Genomic DNA, 19,485 nt, shown 5'->3' with positions numbered 1-19,485 from the left:
TATTTTTTCACAGCACATGGTACTAAGTACCACGTGTACATAGTACACTACGGACGGATACAACAGTCTAAAATAGCAAGATTTGTGTTTGTTTGTTTTTGTATTCCGCACAAAGCTACACGAGGGCTATCCGCGTTAGCCGTCCCTAATTTTGCAGTGTAAGACTAGAGGAAAAACAACTAGTCATCACCAACCACTGCCAACTTTTGGGGTACTCTTTTACCAACTACTAGTGGGATTGATTGTTACATTATAACACCCCACGGCTAAAAGGGCGAGCATGTCTGGTGTGATGGGGATTCAAACCTGCGACCCTCAAATTATGAGTTGAGTGCCCTAACCACCTGACCATGCCGGGCCTGATTCGTGATTCAACTGCATACAAAACACTGAGGTCGTAATGAGGTCCAAACATGCGTATTGTAATTCACACTATATCAAAATACTTGTAGTATAGTTCATACTGTACCACTACGTTACAACACATCTACTGACTTTTGCATTTGATTTTGTCGTTAAGTGACGCAACATTAATTTCTCTCGTCGACTTTATGTCTAAGCAATGGAAATATATTGTGTGGGTTTTCAAGGTTTTTTTTGTATTATAAAGTATTAGAGTAGCTAACCTTATAATCTCTAACTTTTCAAGTTTTTGGCTTAACGACAGAGCTTACGATTTGTCAATAAAATTCAATCCATACTTATTAGAATCACTATTAAGCGTTAGGCCTATAGCTCACAGCAAATCTCTTTTCCCAGAACCATTTGGTTTTGCGTGTCTCTTTTAAACTTAGAAAAGCTTTTGAGTCAATATATAACCATGCTATCGGCGAGAAAGTCCTTTTTGGCAACTATTTATATTTTCCTAGAAATTTCTCTCTGTTTTTTTTTTTTGGGGGGGTGGAGGGTATTTATTTTTATAGAATTGTTCTCTATGCGCTATTTAAATGGAGAGACTTAATGTTTACAATTCTCTCTCTTATTACATATATAAACCTCAGAAGTACTCTAAAGGCCCTCGTTTATTTCATTGACCGTCTGTGTTGTTACATAATTTGCTCATGTTTTCAACGTTCATACAACTCAGCCACTTACTGCTTCACGTAGGAACTAGTATTTAAAAAGGCAGTGAATCCTCCCTCACGTTCTCCTATCACTACATGATTACCTACCCAACCACCAGGGTTACCTGCCAAACCAACAAATGTCGCTTCTATATATAATGGTGACAGTCACTGACAAAGTTACCTACCAGACCACCAGCTATCACTTCTACATCGGTATTGGTGACAGTGACTGGCAGTTTTATCTTCCAACTGTATTTTGTTATACATGGAGTTATTGGGATTTTCTGTCAAAATATTCCTAACTAAGATGTTGGCAGACAAACAAATACGTCGCTTGCCAGTTTTAGTGTGTGATAAAAACATTAAAAATAAGTATTGTTTTATTAGTGTAGGTTCCCACTTATACGATAAAGAAGTCGCACTTGACGTTCACAAGTACACAGTATGGAACTAAAACGGTCAAGTGTAAGATAACATAACAGTTAGGTGACAGGAGATCACTGCGTGTGTTTAACCTTGGTTCCAAACGGTAGACTTCTGTGCCGTATTACTTTTCATGGACAGTCAATTAACCTTTATTAAGTGCCGCTTTGCACGCAAACTTTATAAAAACGTGACTTCACCTGCTATCATAATGTGAGCAGTATCATACTTGTCAGCGTCCATTTATCTAACTCATATTTATATCAGAAACATTCGTGATCCGAACCATATTGAAGTTTTGGTGGTTGTTGTCGGTTCTATTTATTTGCCACAATTAAATACGTCATGATTCAATGTTTGTTCGCAACTCTAACACAAACACTATGTGGCTACCGCTCGTTCAATACGCACACATGATGACGACGAGCCTCGCGGGCCGACCGTGGGCTCAAGGCGTGTAGCACACACGAAGTCTGAAACGTGAAGTTATGTTCGTCTATCAAGCTATCACATAGTCCTACAAAGATTAGTGTTTGTAACAACAATTTAGAACAATTAATACCTTATTATATTCGAACTCTAAAATTATACAAATTAGTATGCACTAATCAATAGTCTGATATTTAATAATGCGGGAATCTGGTATGTTCCAGTTATCTGCATTGAAGCAGATGTGCATGGGGATTAATAATAGTAAGAAATGAGTTAGTTCTTAGTAGTAATGAGTGAGTTAGTTTCTTATTAACAGTAATAAACGAGTATAAATAGTTATAAGTAATTTAATTCTAAATATGATTTACAAATATCGAAAGCTTTTCATGGTTATTGTTACGTAGCTCATTGGCACATATTCACCAGTTTAATATGTTTTCCATAACGTTTGTTTTTTGAATTTCGCGCAAAGCTACTCAAGGGCTATCTGCGCTAGCCGTCCCTAATTTAGCAGTGTAAGATTAGAGGAAGAGCAGCTAGTCATCACCACCCACCGCCAACTCTTAGACTACTCTTTTACCAACGAATAGTGGGATTGACCGTCCCATTATAACGCCCCCACGGCTGAAAGGGCGAGCATGTTTGGTGCGACCGGGATTCGAACCCGCGACCCTCGGATTAGGAGTCGAACGCCTTAACACGCTTGGTCATGTCGGGCCTTTCCATAACGAAAACTTGCAGTTTAACACAAAGTAATATTTAATGGTTGAGTCGTGTATTTCGCCTACAGAGATAACTTTATACAGTAAAGGTTTGAAAATGATGCCGACTCTTAAATACATGTTTTTTCAAACACAATTAAATTACTTCCACAGTCCAATATGGATCGAAATTGGAGGATCTACGAAACGAAACGTTTTCTGGGATTGTTCGTATTTTGATGTCACAATAAGGTTTTACTCCGAACTTTATCACAGTTACAAACACAGTATTCTAAGATAAACTGTATATTTTAATGATTGTTTTACACGTATATTTAGGACACGTAGAAATCGCGATATAATCAAGGTTTGGTAGGAGATATATTAGTTGTTTGGAAACTGGAACACCTGGTAAACACGTTGCTTAAGGATATTCAATTTGCGTACACGTGCTCGGCGTGATACGTTTTTAAACAATAAACCTCTTTCTCTAAGCATCAACTATGCGATATCGCGTGTGTAAATTCTAAGATCGTAACGATTGAAGGCTACAAAGAATCTGTCATAACATGTCAACCACATTTGCCATTTCCAGTGCCGACGAATCCTTTCGCCGAAATACCAGGGCTTCTCAGACTGGCTGGAAAACGATAGATCGGGTAGTGGTCTATAGGCGCTATTTATATTATTATTTTGTCATCAACAACTTATGAATATTGCCCATACCAGTTTGAGTCATAACATAATTGTGAAGAGATACTTTCAACGTTCTGTTTCTTTCACATCGACTGCCTCATACATATAAAACCTATTTAAACCTATTTAAAATATTAAATAATTATACAGTCGTCGGATTCTTACCGTAATAACCTCAGAAAGAAATATACAAAAGAACCTTCAAATTTGATCAGTAAGAATCAGTCTGAACAATGCTGTTACCTAGTAAGAATCAGTGTTAGTATGCTGTTACTTAGTAAGAATCAGTCTTAACAATGCTGTTACTTAGTAAGAATCAGTCTTAACAATGCTGTTACTTAGTAAGAATCAGTCTTAACAATTCTTTTACTTAGTAAGAATCAGTCTTAACAATTCTGTTATTTAGTAAGAATCAGTCTTAACAATGCTGTTACTTAGTGAGAATCAGTCTTAACAATTCTGTTACTTAGTAAGAATCAGTCTTAACAATTCTGTTACTTAGTAAGAATCAGTGTTAACAATGCTGTTACTTAGTAAGAATCAGTCTTAACAATTCTGTTATTTAGTAAGAATCAGTCTTAACAATTCTGTTATTTAGTAAGAATCAGTCTTAACAATTCTGTTACTTATCATACATTTAACGTATCATCTTATCCTTACGATCGGACTAAGAAGTGATGTGTTCTTATGTTATTTTAATCGTCATGCACTGTGTCATTGGTGTGTTAAAATATCATATAATATCAATAGTATCATCGAAACAGATATCTTTTCTCGGATGAACAATTACATCTTATTGTTACATAACTCAACGAATGATCACATTATTAAAATTATCTTAATTTGGTGACGTTTTAGTAAACTAATGTACAAAATATAACAAAAAATGATACAATCATGTTTCGTATATCTGTAAGCTGTACGGATCTAAACAACAAACAAACTGTTTGTAAGTTCCATATTTCTTTATCATGTCTTTAATTACACAGAATTATTATAGTATTTAACAAAACACACCAAATCAATCCTTAGTTTTAATTACTTCTATCACGATTATTTTAAACATTTAGGGAAAACAAAAACAAAATATTGATTTATTTCTGATAAATCTATGTAATAATTCTGATTTTGGTGCAAAATCTTTCCAAAGAACAGGCGGTTTATATAAAAGATATATATATGAATGTATCCTTCCTGTTTAATAAGGCCAGGCATGGTATTGACTTATTTCTGATAAATCTATGTAGTAATTCTGATTTTGGTGCAAAATCTTTCCAAAGAACAGGCGGTTTACATAAAAGATATATATATGAATGTATCCTTCCTGTTTAATAAGGCCAGGCATGGCCAAGTGTGTTAAGGCGTTCGACTCGTAATCCGAAGGTCGTGGGTTCGAATCCCGGCTGCAACAAACATGCTCGCCTTTTCAGCCGTGGGGGCGTTATAATGTGACGGTTAATCCTACTATTCGATGGTAAAAGAGTAGCCCAAGAGTTGGCGGTGGGTAATAATGACTAGCTGCCTTCCCTCTAGTCTTACACTGCTAAATTAGAAACGGCTAGCGCAGATAGCCCCATTGTAGCTTTGCGCGAAATTCAAAACAAACAAACCTGTTTAATAATAAAACAGCGTTTTGTTTACTTTTTCATTTGATTAGTTACGCATTGTTGTAATTTTCGAAATTTGTGGTGCACACTGGAGGGGTTTAGACATTTTAGTAAAAGGGTTAAAAGAAACAACAACATTTTAATTCGAGATAATTACAAAATAACCTTTTATTTTAACCAATGTTTAACCTCTGCAGCTTCGTCAGGGTTAGTACATGCCAATTATCTGCTGTAAAACAATCTTTTATAATCTTGTGTTATAAAATAAATAGAAGAAACGTCATACTTAATTTGCACGTGCATATCAATTTGCACGTGTGTATTTTATACAGCTTTCAGATATCCTTCGTCATATGGGACAAAGCTTTTCTTTTCTATATTAATAACATTTTTCCTTTTCTTCACCTCTATTCATATACCCCTAAAGCGTGTTCCTTTTTACAGTGTGCACGTGCAGAAAAACACGCACTTTAAGCAGCAGTTGTTTTTGTTTTGTTTGTTTATTCAGTTTCTTTCGAATTAAGACACTTATTGGTCTCTTTATACGAGAAAGTAATAACAAAAGAAACAAACTTGGAATAAACTTATTTTACACAGAATATTAATATTAGAGTTGAAATTAACTGGGAACTGATGCAATATTTTGAAAAAAATATATGTACGTAACGTAAATTTCAAATGATTATCATAATATGTCCATGATTTAACAGTTAGATCAGTTTTAAAGTATATACCACACATTCTATGATCAAAATTATAAACAGATAACATCAGTAGTTAAACAGCACACATTTGAAAGCTGAGTCTTCAATCCAAGTTCCTAAAAATATATATATACAAAGTTACGAAAATGTAACAAATTTCTAACTTAATCTCAAACAATTAGTTGTAAGCACGGCTCTAAAAAAAAATTAATAACCGATACTTTAAACTCGGAGTAGTTATAAATACAGGATAGAATTTCAAAGAAACTGCTCTTTTTAATACAAAGTAATTCTAAGCACGGCTGAGAAAGTTTAATAAGTTTATATCCCGAAACAGTTCTAAGCATACACAGCTGTGAAAATTTAACACAGTTCTATTTATTTAACAGCTCGAAGAACAGTTGTAGAAACTTAAATTACTGGCACAATTTTAAGCACAGTTGTGGTAATTTAACAAACTTTTCGTTTTAACCTGATGTGGTTCCAGACACGTCATGAAAATATTCCTACCGAAAACAAAACAAAACAATATATCTAACGTTTTTCTGTTCATATAAACACATCCACTCGTGGACTGAGAGAACAAAACAATGTCAGAAAATTCGCGTAATTGTGATAACTCGTAACGTATTTAAATTTGGGGACAGCTCAAATTTTGACCAGACACTTTTCAGTTTATTCTAAAGAGTAACTTTCCTAACCAGTTCCGAGTTAAGACGTCGGTTCGAAACTAGATGTGTTTAGACTCCAATATTACTCGTTTTAAAATAGATCGTGTGTTGCGTATAAATGATCAAATCTTACGGTGTAAAGTGTTATTTTAAAGATAAAAAATCAACTTTTTGTTCAGTTATTGAAACATGCACTTTATATTTCAGTACGTGTAGACTGATAAATCTTAAGTTAAGGAAATAAACAAAATCCGAAGTAACAACTAGAAGTAAACTCATACACTGGGGAATATCGTGGCTTTTGGAACGTTCGATTATTAAAAGCATTCTAAGGAGGAAGCCAGTTGTAATTTATACAAAATCTAGACAATAATAAGACTGTATAGTTTGTGTTAGATCTGTTTTACCGTTGTTGATTCTATATGGTGTATAGCCAGCTAGCTACCCAATGTGTTTTCTACGCTCTCTCCGCCGCTGACCCAACGGACGCACGACTCAATGAAAGTGGCCAAAAACGAACACAACTCTAATAACAAAATAATTAACTGCGTAATTAATCATCGTAAGTAAGAGACTAAAAAATGCATACGAAATATGAATATTAATAAATCCAGTCTTCCGCTATACTGTCTGTACATATATATGTATCTGTGATATAAAAATCGAAGTGGTTTCTCCGAGTGGAAGGCGTTAATTTGCCTATAGAGTTCCTAAACATAACTGACACATATATTGAAAAGTATACAGTTACGAGTGTAAACCCAATTTTCTACTACGTCAAAACAAATGCATAACAAGAGTTTTATTTTGTTATCCGCATAAATAATGCACAACCTTTGTTTTTAAAGTTATGATACGCCGATAAATTTTAAATTTCAAAATTATGTTTGAAAAGCATAAGTTTCCAAAATATTCTGACCCCTTATGTCCGGACCAGTTATATTTAACTCCCGTTTTAAGGTATAGATTAAATCATTTCCATAATTTAACAAATCAAATACTGGTTAAATTGTAATCAAATAAGTCGGTTATCTTATACTGTGAAAACAAGCAAGTTAACTCTTCATAATCCCCATTACAGTGTATGAACGGTACGGGTTTAATCGCCCTCTTACGGGGATACATGTATGATATTTTAATCCATAGACAATACAACATATGAATGCCAACCATCTGTATTACGTTAACCACTTCCAGATTTCTAATCAAAGTTGTTAGATAGATAAAGATAAGTCACAGATAATAGACTCTCTATAAAACTAGAATGGGATAATACAGAAACTCTAAGCCCGTGTTTCTCAATTACCGGTCCGCAGACCAGCGTCATTTCTTGGGCTTCCACGAAAACAAACAAACACTGAAAAAAATATTCCATGCAAAGCGCAACGTATTGTCATTATACTTGCATTGTCTATGTTGCATATCTATTGTGGTCTGAGACAGTTTGAGGAGGAAAAGAGCCATTCTTTTTATGGAGAAAATTAAGAAAGACATTATACAATTGAGGTGTTTCGATCTCACTAAGTAGAACAAACAGAAAGGCCTGTAAACAGCTCTCTTTGTTTATAGCCCTGGAAGTGCCTCCCTCTGTTGACTTTAATTTAATGATTTACATGCTGTGTCTATCGCTAGAATAATTTCTATATATCTGATGCTATTAGGCCTAATCAGATTTTTATGTTATCTATTCGTCGTAGTACATCAGATCAAATAACCTTCTGATTTGCCAGTAACGTGACGGTATGCTATTGAATGTTTCATAATCCTGCCCAGTGTTTAACCTAGAGCAGTGGCAAGACTCCAAAAAATACCCCCTCTACAATTTCAGGGGATTTCAGAGGCATATTTACGCCACTGACCCCACAAGTCCATTGCATCAGTTTTTTGTGTTTTTTTTATTGTATCTACTATAGACCGGATGGTGCACCAGATTGAATTTGTACACATCACAGTAACCAGCTCCGATTTCCTGGAGTCTCAATCTGTGGCAAATGACTCATTATTTAGTTATCACATGTTTATGCATTAGTCCAGTTGTTATTAAATTATCAACAATTTGAAATAGGAAGTTGTCAACAACTCCTACTGGGTGTTCTACTAATTCTCATCAAATCATGATGTCACTTCTCCGAATCATGCGAACTGTTCGAGCACGTAATTTCTCTGAAATTGTGGTTCATTCAGGTCAAATACTGCTGCTTTCTTTAAACCAATTAACACTGCAAATCATTTATTAAGTATCGAATCTCTGGATGTCATTTTCACATCTTAAAATTGACAAAATGGCCAAACAGTGAAGGCTTTATACATCATTCGATCTCACAGTCTTCCTGATGAATAGTATTTGGGTAAATGTTTCTAAAATAGATTATTCTGTTTCAAACAGTATAGTCCGTGTGAATGTTTCTGATATATACTCGCCTGTTTAAAACAGAAGTTCCTGTGTGAGCGTTACTGATAAACACTCATCTGTTTAAAACAGTAGCGTCAGTGCGAACGTTTCTAATTTATATACTCGCCTGTTTATGATGGGAGCATTTCTGTGAACGTTTCTAATAATTATATAATTGCCTTTTATAACGGGAATATATGAGTGAATTTTCCAATAAACACTCAAAGATTTAAAACACTGGCGACTGTGTGAACGTTTCTAATACATGTTCTCGTGTTTAAAACAGTATAAACCGTGTTTATGTTCGTGAAATATACTCAGTTGCTACAACAGTGGCATATGGGAAAGTATTTCTCATACATACTCGCCTGTTTAATAAGTTATAATGTTTCTAATACACACACATGTATGAAGAGGTAACTTTTACCATGAAAGATTTTTTTTTTTTTAATATTCCTAACTAACCTTTCAGCCTAGAGTTACTACTCGATCTGAGATGGGTCAACTGTCGCTCCTTTACACTAGGCCTAAACGTAAGCTGTTTACTTCACTGTCTGAAATTATTACCGAATTCATACCATGATTCCACCTAACACAGAAATTAACGACAAAAAGATTATGTTGAAAACCCACCTGTAGTAGTCTTCCTTACAGTAGATATTTCCATCTCGGGAGAAACACGTTAGTTCCGAGTCCAGGGCGAGTTTACATTCACAACACTTGAGACAACGCACGTGCCATTGTCGGTCTACGGCCAGTAGATAGTAGCGGTCCGCGATCTTCCCGCCACAGCCTGCGCACAGCGACGGGGCCGGTGGTTCGTATTTTCCTGGACTTATCACGGGCATCCCGTGTCCTTGGCTTCTACGTGGTGAAATACGCACTAAGACCCCTTTTTAGGCCTAACAGACAATTTACGTAACTCAATACACTCGCTACAGTGTGAAGAGCCACTCAAGACCGCCAAGTGTCTCTCTAGTCGTCAGAACTCTCGAGGTCACTGTTGTTGTCCCCACTAGTATCTGGATCAACCCTATGTCCTTCTGCACGCACTTGCTACGTCCACACTCTCATATAAGACACGATAAATACCAGTCCAACCTACAAGCTGACTGTATTAGCCGACCAGCCATGCGAAGATATCAGACATACTCTTTCCCGCCCTGAGGCGCGAGTTGAGCTTCCACGCCTTTCTGTCATTTAGCCAATCGTAGCTCTTAAGAATGATTTAGGTGGGACCTTTTGAACGCGTGCGCCGTACAGCCTCAGAGTGGTGGTGACTTTCAGACATGCCTGATGAGACGAATCTTGGCTCCATGAAGTGCATCCAGTGCCAGTAAGCTTGTCATGATTTCTTTTGCTACCACAACCATATGTTGCTATAGCAAAACACAACGACACAGCTTCAAAACCCATCTGTTACCGGATAAACATATTCCAGACGCGTCTTTTAACAGTGTAAACAGATTCAACACAATCTCAGGTTAAATACAACGTTACACCAATGAGTGAGTATTATGTTTTATAAAAAAAATCAGGACACGTCTTTTAATAACGTAAATAGATTCAAGACAGTTGTTCTACTAAATAAATAGAATTGATGGACACCTGTAGCTTTCTAAACAGGTTTAAGACAAAGTAATATTAGTGAGACATGTTACAAAGGGGACATATGTACTACGTAAGTAGTTCGAAGGTAAAATAGTATCAGATATTCGTGTTACAGCGTGAACTACTAAGTACTGGATAAACAGGTCTGTGATAAACTAACATGAGATTCACACGTTGTAAAACGAATTATTATCTGATGAATTAACAGTTCCAAGACAAACTGGTACCAGATATTCTGTTGAGTGTTGGAAAAATATGTTAGTGATAAACGAATATCAGACGCACACATTATTGAGTGAATTATTATTATATAGACATTCTGGTGAATTAACAGTTCCAAGGCAAATTGTTATTGGATTTTCGCGTTACACTATGAACTACTGGGTATTTCATTGAACATATTCGTGATAAACTAATATACGATACACAAATGAATTAACATTTCCAAGACAAACAAGTATCAGATATAACGTTACAGTCTGAGCTGTTGCTTGAAATAAACAGTTCCATTACGAACAAATATCACATACACACGTTAAAGGGTGAATAAACAGGTTCATTACAAACTGATACAAGAAAGTGAAGCAATACATTTAAGTTTCAAATAAACATTTTAAGATAATAACCAATGATAAGTGTTATTTACATTTCCAGTAAGCATAACACTATGTTACACAAATTTTGTTCCTGATACTATGTGTTATTTCTTAATTCCTTATGTTGTAAAAGTACAGAAAATGACCATTATTCCCTTCAAACTTTGCTTTTCTGACCCGAATAATGAAATTTAGAAATTAATCTATTTTCCATGTAAAAAGGGGCAAATTTGTACATTTTCATTTACGTAACGTCTGAATAAAACAACATATGAATCAAGATTTGCATGTATTTATACTAAAATTTTACAAAAATGTTTAGAAGTGAGTAGATTTTCCGAGATTTGCGAGTGTAATGTAAATCACTTTCACGTATCATCCCTCAAATATAGTCTCCCATCATGTTTTTGTTATACATTCCCAGGTCACAAAAGTAAAGTTTGAAGAGAAAAATAGGCCTTTTCCATTCACTTCCATAGACATAAGCAAATGGGAAATAACACTTTCTGTCCAGGAACAAGAAAAAGCGAAAATTTGTTACACAGTGTAATAAGTAATCAATGTAATTTTGTTACACTGTGTAATCAGTGATCAATGTAATTTTATTATACACAGTGTAATCAGTAATCAATGAAATTTTGTTACACTGTGTAATCAGTGATCAATGTAATTTTGTTACACAGTGTAATCAGTAATCAATGTAATTTTGTTACACAGTGTAATCAGTAATCAATGAAATTTTGTTACACAGTGTAATCAGTAATCAATGTAATTTTGTTACACAGTGTAATCAGTAATCAATGAAATTTTGTTACACAGTGTAATCAGTAATCAATGTAATTTTGTTACACAGTGTAATCAGTAATCAATGTAATTTTGTTACACAGTGTAATCAGTGATCAATGTAATTTTGTTACACAGTGTAATCAGTGATCAATATAATTTTGTTACACTGTGTATTCAGTAATCAATGTAATTTTGTTACACAGTGTAATCAGTGATCAATGTAATTTTGTTACACAGTGTAATCAGTAATCAATGTAATTTTGTTACACAGTGTAATCAGTGATCAATGTAATTTTGTTACACAGTGTAATCAGTAATCAATGTAATTTTGTTACACAGTGTAATCAGTAATCAATGTAATTTTGTTACACAGTGTAATCAGTGATCAATGTAATTTTGTTACACAGTGTAATCAGTGATCAATGTAATTTTGTTACACAGTGTAATCAGTAATCAATGTAATTTTGTTACACAGTGTAATCAGTGATCAATGTAATTTTGTTACACATCAATGTAATCAGTGATCAATGTAATTTTGTTACACAGTGTAATCAATGTAATTTTGTTACACAGTGTAATCAGTAATCAATGTAATTTTGTTACACAGTGTAATCAGTGATCAATGTAATTTTGTTACACAGTGTAATCAGTAATCAATGTAATTTTGTTACACAGTGTAATCAGTAATCAATGTAATTTTGTTACACAGTGTAATCAGTAATCAATGTAATTTTGTTACACAGTGTAATCAGTGATCAATGTAATTTTGTTACACAGTGTAATCAGTAATCAATGTAATTTTGTTACACAGTGTAATCAGTGATCAATGTAATTTTGTTACACAGTGTAATCAGTGATCAATGTAATTTTGTTACACAGTGTAATCAGTGATCAATGTAATTTTGTTACACAGTGTAATCAGTGATCAATGTAATTTTGTTACACAGTGTAATCAGTGATCAATGTAATTTTGTTACACAGTGTAATCAGTGATCAATGTAATTTTGTTACACAGTGTAATCAGTGATCAATGTAATTTTGTTACACAGTGTAATCAGTGATCAATGTAATTTTGTTACACAGTGTAATCAGTGATCAATGTAATTTTGTTACACAGTGTAATCAGTAATCAATGTAATTTTGTTACACAGTGTAATCAGTGATCAATGTAATTTTGTTACACAGTGTAATCAGTGATCAATGTAATTTTGTTACACAGTGTAATCAGTAATCAATGTAATTTTGTTACACAGTGTAATCAGTAATCAATGTAATTTTGTTACACAGTGTAATCAGTGATCAATGTAATTTTGTTACACAGTGTAATCAGTGATCAATGTAATTTTGTTACACAGTGTAATCAGTAATCAATGTAATTTTGTTACACAGTGTAATCAGTGATCAATGTAATTTTGTTACACAGTGTAATCAGTGATCAATGTAATTTTGTTACACAGTGTAATCAGTAATCAATGTAATTTTGTTACACAGTGTAATCAGTGATCAATGTAATTTTGTTACACAGTGTAATCAGTGATCAATGTAATTTTGTTACACAGTGTAATCAGTGATCAATGTAATTTTGTTACACAGTGTAATCAGTGATCAATGTAATTTTGTTACACAGTGTAATCAGTGATCAATGTAATTTTGTTACACAGTGTAATCAGTGATCAATGTAATTTTGTTACATCAGTGATCAATGTAATTTTGTTACACAGTGTGATCAATGTAATTTTGTTACACAGTGTAATCAGTGATCAATGTAATTTTGTTACACAGTGTAATCAGTGATCAATGTAATTTTGTTACACAGTGTAATCAGTGATCAATGTAATTTTGTTACACAGTGTCAATCAGTGATCAATGTAATTTTGTTACACAGTGTAATCAGTGATCAATGTAATTTTGTTACACAGTGTAATCAGTGATCAATGTAATTTTGTTACACAGTGTAATCAGTGATCAATGTAATTTTGTTACACAGTGTAATCAGTGATCAATGTAATTTTGTTACACAGTGTAATCAGTGATCAATGTCATTTTGTTACACAGTGTAATCAGTGATCAATGTAATTTTGTTACACAGTGTAATCAGTGATCAATGTAATTTTGTTACACAGTGTAATCAGTAATCAATGTAATTTTGTTACACAGTGTAATCAGTAATCAATGTAATTTTGTTACAGTGTAATCAGTGATCAATGTAATTTTGTTACACAGTGTAATCAGATCAATGTAATTTTGTTACACAGTGTAATCAGTGATCAATGTAATTTTGTTACACAGTGTAATCAGTAATCAATGTAATTTTGTTACACAGTGTAATCAGTGATCAATGTAATTTTGTTACACAGTGTAATCAGTCAGTGATCAATGTAATTTTTTGTTACACAGTGTAATCAGTAATCAATGTAATTTTGTTACACAGTGTAATCAGTGATCAATGTAATTTTGTTACACAGTGTAATCAGTAATCAATGTAATTTTGTTACACAGTGTAATCAGTAATCAATGTAATTTTGTTACACAGTGTAATCAGTGATCAATGTAATTTTGTTACACAGTGTAATCAGTAATCAATGTAATTTTGTTACACAGTGTAATCAGTAATCAATGTAATTTTGTTACACAGTGTAATCAGTAATCAATGTAATTTTGTTACACAGTGTAATCAGTGATCAATGTAATTTTGTTACACAGTGTAATCAGTGATCAATGTAATTTTGTTACACTGTGTATTCAGTAATCAATGTAATTTTGTTACACAGTGTAATCAGTGATCAATGTAATTTTGTTACACAGTGTAATCAGTAATCAATGTAATTTTGTTACACAGTGTAATCAGTAATCAATGTAATTTTGTTACACAATGTAATCAGTAATCAATGTAATTTTGTTACACAGTGTAATCAGTGATCAATGTAATTTTGTTACACAGTGTAATCAGTGATCAATGTAATTTTGTTACACAGTGTAATCAGTGATCAATGTAATTTTGTTACACAGTGTAATCAGTAATCCAAAGTTTTCTTTTTTTTTTTCAGCTCAGAATAAACTTGAAAGGGATTTACTGAGAAAGTTAATTCTATATCTTAACACTAACAAAGAGTTACTGTTTTTACCAACAAATAATATACATCAAAATATTATTTTTTGAAGCATCCACCATTCTTCGATCAACGCATTGATTTGTAATTCATCAAAATTTTACATGCGTATCCAAGCGTATTTTTACAAAATAAATTTCCCAGAGACGTTTACACGCGGTTGAAAACGTTATATTTAAGACGATTTTGAATATGCAAAGCAACAGGTCACGTGACAGCCATAGCCTTATTAAATCTCGGTGGAACGGAAAGTACATTACTACATTTCAATTAAAGATATATAAGTCATTTTCGATACAATGTATTTACACATGCAGATCATAAGAACTGGGTATTTCGAATTTTCAAGACAGGAGTATTCCTTGCATTTAATGGCAATGGAAACGGGAGCGATGTGGATGAGTTTGGGGTACCAGGACCATTCAGAGAGGTTTTTTTCTTTGGGTTTGTTGTTAAGTATAAAATTACACAAGAAACTCCTTGTAGCGTGCACACATGGGTATCAAAGCCTGGTTTCTAGTGTCATAAGCTTTCAGATTTACAACGCCAAAATCATGTTTTCGATTCCCCTTGGTGATCACAGCAGATAGACCGATGTAGCTTTGCTATTAGAAAATGCACACACTCAAGAAAGAAACATGCCTAAGCTATGATAACCAAAGTGTGGACTCTTGTAACAGGTGAGAATTTACAAACATAATGGACAGTGGAGAAATCCGTCTACTTGCTTCAAGTACACAAAAAAATCAAGAAAGGTGTTTGTGTGGTAAAACAAATCAAGTCATTTGCATGACATATATATGTCCAGTCATCATATACGTTAACAAGCAGCTGTATAATAAAGCCAGTATTCATACCCTTCCATACTAATATATATATACCGTTCGAGTTCGTTGATTTCTGTGCGATCACACTTTTGAAACGGGTACTAGAAAACCACCTTTCTGATACATTAAATGGATTATGGAAATCATTAGAGAATAGTAGAGTTCTGGACAAGACAGTCTTAAAATGGAGAGTTTTGTAATGGAAACTACGTTGTATGACTATTGTCAAGATTTATAGTCGTCAAACAGGATATGACCGGATTGGTTGCATAGATTGTAACATCATGATGAGCCTCCTGTAACGTATTCAAACCTCTGTATTAAAGAAACAGCATAATGTTTAGTAAAACTATGACTTTTTCAAATAATAAACTTCCACAGAACGAACTAGTTACGTTATTGTTGTCTTTTTTAATGCAAAGCTACACAGTGAGCTATTAAACCCGAGAATTTTGCATAGGTATTTTTTATTAGTAATTATTGTGACTGAAAAACGTATTCCAATTTATTTTTATGACTTAATTACTGACTTCTTATATTAAACATTATTTTCTGTTGGGTAACAAGGACAGATTTGATATTTATATTTTGTCTAATAATGTTACCAGTAGCTGTGACAATGCAGGTGCCATTAGGAAAAATACATACAAAATAACTGTATACATTTCTAACGGGTTAAAAAAATTCCCAAGATTACTGCTTATTGACTTTTACTTTATTGGTTTTTGTAGCATTGAATACAGGCCAATGGCAAACTAGTTTTAACAATTAAATACCGGAAATATTACGATTTTGACATAAACCTGATCATATATATATATATATACAACAAGGAAACTAGTGTTCGCAATGCAGTGGAAATACTATTGTTTACCACATAAATAATTTCAAAAAGTAACACATTATGTTTTTTACACAGGGACGTGGGAGGAGTTGATTTTAATTCCAGTTACCCCACGTTTCGCAAAACTATAATTGTTGAAATTAATAACATCGCTTTAAAATCTTTGTTCAAATGAATCAAAATGTTTAAAGAAAAATCACCCTATTGTATAACTCTTGTATTAAGGAATAAGGGGTAACTCAACCGTTTTATTAAAGGAAATTAAGGATAAGGGGTAATTCAACCGTTTTATTAAACGACATTTAGGATAAGGGGTAATTCAATCGTTTTATTAAACAAAATTAAGGATGAGAGGTAATTCAACCATTTTATTAAACGAAATTAAGGATGAAAGGTAATTCAACCGTTTTATTAAACAAAATTAAGGATGAGAGATAATTCAACCGTTTTGTTAAACACAATTTAGGATATGGGGTAATTCAACCATTTTATTAAACAAAATAAAGGATGAGAGGTAATTCAACCGTTTTGTTAAACACAATTAAGGATATGCGGTAATTCAACCATTTTATTAAACAAAATGAAGGATGAGAGATAATTCAACCGTTTTGTTAAACACAATTAAGGATATGGGGTAATTCAACCATTTTATTAAACAAAATGAAGGATGAGAGGTAATTCAATTGTTTTATCAAATAAAATTAAGAATATGGAGTAATTCAACCATTTTATTAAACGAAATTAAGGATGAGAGGTAATTCAACCATTTTATTAAACAAAATTAAGGATGAGAGATAATTCAACCGTTTTGTTAAACACAATTAAGGATATGGGGTAATTCAACCATTTTATTAAACAAAATGAAGGATGAGAGATAATTCAACCGTTTTGTTAAACACAATTAAGGATATGGAGTAATTCAACCATTTTATTAAACAAAATGAAGGATAACGAGTTATTCAACCGTTTAATTAAACGAGAACACAATAGCTAAGAAAAGAAAAGACTGGATTTCAAAACATACTACTACTACTGTTAAAGATTTATCTGAATAGGTTAAAACTCACTTTATTGAAATTAAATTTATTTTATTTTAGTCCGTACGAAAGGCCCAACCCCACAGGTGTATAAAATATCCTGTGGAACTCGTATTGAAAACTATTACAACGAGACAGATCGAACATTAAGCTACGCGTAATAGAGAACATAAAATAATATTTAATTTTATAAGATCGACATTTTAGGCTTAGCACAAGACATATTGTTACACAGAAGAACGTACCAATTGGAAATGTACAATTATAGACAAACCCAATAATAAACTTCAGTGCATTTTCCATGAATCCATGGTGCGCACTAGAAAATAAAAATCACATGAACCAGTACCACAGCACATCACGTGTTACGACTATAATTGTATTTAATTACCTATAGTGAATCATAGAAAACAGTAGTAGTGTACCATGGAAAGACACTAGATCTACCATGTCGAAACGTTTGGCAAGTTTGTTTGTTTTTTTTAACTATTTTGTTTTTAACTGTTTTCCACTTGTTGTGGTTTAAACTTAATTTTTATTATGTATAAACCATCCATCTTTACCACAAGACAGCTTTGTTATCAAAATATTGTTATCACTGTAATTATCAGACGATTTACCAAAAAACAAATATATTTTGATCATATCGTGCAAGTAACTATAATCTAGCTATGAGTAAGTAAATGGATAATTCTAGTTAAACAAAATTAACAAATGTGCGCCATCTTTATTTCTAAACTATGAATAGCAATAAATGTTATTCTACAAGTTTATTTAATATAAATATAAATATACGATGGGCTGTAACCCTTTTAGGGTATAGTATCTTTGTGTTAAATTGATTTTTCTACTCGTGTTTTTCTAAAGTTATGAAATTACCGTCTTTAGTGTTTTGTTAACTGAGTGTTCTGTACGTAAATGTTATTGAGACAAGTCTCTAAACGTGCACGTTATTAAATACGTATAATAATGTTGCTACCCGTTACATTGTCCCCAAGTATGGAGACGCAGTTAAAATATATTTCAATAAACGTGCTCGGATGTGAATAACCTTCATTAAGTGAGATTCCAATTTCAGAGATCTTTCTTAGCAAACCTATACATTATTGTTAAAATTCACTTTTAGAGCTGTTTCTCAGCAACCTATACATTATTGTTAAAATTCACTTTCAGAGCTGTTTCTCAGCAACCTATACATCATTGTTAAAATTCACTTTCAGAGCTGTTTCTCAGCAACCTATACGTTATTGTTAAAATTCACTTTCAGAGCTGTTTCTCAGCAACCTATACATCATTGTTAAAATTCACTTTCAGAGCTGTTTCTCAGCAACCTATACATTATTGTTAAAATTCACTTTCAGAGCTGTTTCTCAGCAACCTATACATTGTTGTTAAAATTCACTTTCAGAGCTGTTTCTCAGCAACCTATACATTATTGTTAAAATTCACTTCCAGAGCTGTTTCTCAGCAACCTATACATTATTGTTAAAATTCACTTTCAGAGCTGTTTCTCAGCAACCTATACATTATTGTTAAAATTCACTTTCAGAGCTGTTTCTCAGCAACCTATACATTATTGTTAAAATTCACTTTCAGAGCTGTTTTTCAGCAACCTATACATTGTTGTTAAAATTCACTTTCAGAGCTGTTTCTCAGCAACCTATACATTATTGTTAAAATTCACTTCCAGAGCTGTTTCTCAGCAACCTATACATTATTGTTAAAATTCACTTTCACAGCTGTTTCTCAGCAACCTATACATTATTGTTAAAATTCACTTTCAGAGCTGTTTCTCAGCAACCTATACATTATTGTTAAAATTCACTTTCAGAGCTGTTTCTCAGCAACCTATACATTGTTGTTAAAATTCACTTTCAGAGCTGTTTCTCAGCAACCTATACATTATTGTTAAAATTCACTTCCAGAGTTGTTTCTCAGCAACCTATACATTATTGTTAAAATTCACTTTCACAGCTGTTTC

General features: G+C 33.1%; 1 protein-coding gene across 1 annotated transcript in view; it reads right to left on the bottom strand.

The window, feature by feature from the left end:
• Positions 1 to 9,808, bottom strand: part of LOC143228892 (LIM/homeobox protein Lhx9-like) — a 46,872-nt gene extending 37,064 nt beyond the window's left edge. Inside the window, exon 1 of the mRNA XM_076460324.1 lies at positions 9,327 to 9,808. Coding sequence (XP_076316439.1) covers positions 9,327 to 9,541 — 215 coding nt within the window. The 5' untranslated portion in view covers positions 9,542 to 9,808. The remainder of the gene's footprint in view (positions 1 to 9,326) is intronic.
• Between the last annotated feature and the right edge of the window lie 9,677 nt (positions 9,809 to 19,485).

This window comes from Tachypleus tridentatus, chromosome 10, assembly GCF_004210375.1.
Source record: "Tachypleus tridentatus isolate NWPU-2018 chromosome 10, ASM421037v1, whole genome shotgun sequence".
Lineage (NCBI taxonomy): Eukaryota > Metazoa > Arthropoda > Merostomata > Xiphosura > Limulidae > Tachypleus > Tachypleus tridentatus.
The sequence above is the reverse complement of the archived record's forward strand: the minus strand, read 5'-3'. Positions and strand labels throughout refer to the sequence as shown.